The 1,172-nt window shown below is 56.1% G+C and overlaps 1 protein-coding gene across 1 annotated transcript in view; it reads right to left on the bottom strand.

Annotated features, from left to right (window-relative positions):
• ANKRD17 (ankyrin repeat domain 17) overlaps positions 1 to 1,172 on the bottom strand; it is a gene marked incomplete at its 5' end in the record, with an annotated part of 30,765 nt that overhangs the window by 1,732 nt on the left and 27,861 nt on the right. Inside the window, 2 exons of the mRNA XM_010131799.1 lie at positions 600 to 764; positions 961 to 1,136. Coding sequence (XP_010130101.1) covers positions 600 to 764; positions 961 to 1,136 — 341 coding nt within the window. The remainder of the gene's footprint in view (positions 1 to 599; positions 765 to 960; positions 1,137 to 1,172) is intronic.

The following is a 1,172-nucleotide window of genomic DNA, read 5'->3' as shown; positions in this document are numbered from 1 at the left end:
CCCCGGGCAGCACTGGGGGCTGCTATTCAGCCGCTGTCACCAGCGCCCCCAGGGCCTTTTCCCCTGGGCAGTTTCCAGCTGCTCTTCCCCAAACTGTAGCGTTGCTGTGCCACCTATCTGCGGACGGAGGGTGCCCTCCAGCCCCACGTCAGCCCAGCGGACAATCCAACCCAAACCACCCCGCGCTCCTCCCAGCACCCGAGTGGAGGCATCCTGCTGTCATCAGGACGCACTATCAAGAACTTCACCTCTGGCACCTTGAATTCTTTTCTGCCGACACGCACCAGCACCCTCGGCGCTGGGGAAACCCCAGTACAGCAAAGCCAAGCCTTCTCTGGGGGACAAAGGTCCCTCACTAAACCAGGAGTCACCTAGTCACCTCCTTGGTCGTGAGCTGCCACAAGGCAATGGACACCTGAACGGTGGCCCCACGGCAGGCCCCTCTCCTGGGCTGCCAGCGGTGGGAGCTGATGGCTGCAGCCCCGATGTTCCCAAGCAAACTAAGTCCAGAACTACCCTAACTGGCTGCTGTTTCCCAAACGCGTTTGGGAATCACCATATTTGGGGTATTTTTGCAAACAGAAAAATTGAAAAGTTACCGTCTGAGGCCCATTGTTTTCTGTGGAATTTGAGACCATCTTTATCAGCGAGTTCCAAGATGGGTCAGCAGCATGAGGCCCGTTAAATATGGGGCCTCCAGTACCATCTGTGATGGGGGCTACGGGAGGAATCATTGCGTTCCCGTACACAGAAAAAGGCATACCCTGAAAAAAAAAAAAAGAAAGAAAAGAAAAAAAGGTGAGATTCAGCGAGTGTTGACAATCACCTCGACTCCCGCACTTGCGGAACGACGACAGGGCATTCATTCATTCATTCCCTTGGGGCAATTCTCCGTCTGCCTCACTCCCTGACGCGGAACCCAAGCGGTACTGTGCGTATCGCGCCCACGCAGGTCATTACCCCGACTTTTGGGAAGTCCATGTATCCTGCAGGAACGGGCTGGTGGAATGTACCGGAAGGCGTGACAATTCCTGTGCTGTCTCTCTCCATGGCTTGGTGCGAGAAGACCCCTGGGTCGGACATGGGCCTGTGGATCATGTGGCTGCCCATCCCGCTGTGACACCAGTCCACTTTGTCTGAAGGCGACACAGCAGACACAGCATGAGGCACGA

Source organism: Buceros rhinoceros, unplaced genomic scaffold, assembly GCF_000710305.1.
Source record: "Buceros rhinoceros silvestris isolate BGI_N320 unplaced genomic scaffold, ASM71030v1 scaffold33442, whole genome shotgun sequence".
NCBI lineage: Eukaryota > Metazoa > Chordata > Aves > Bucerotiformes > Bucerotidae > Buceros > Buceros rhinoceros.
This window is presented reverse-complemented; position numbering and strand designations above follow the sequence as displayed.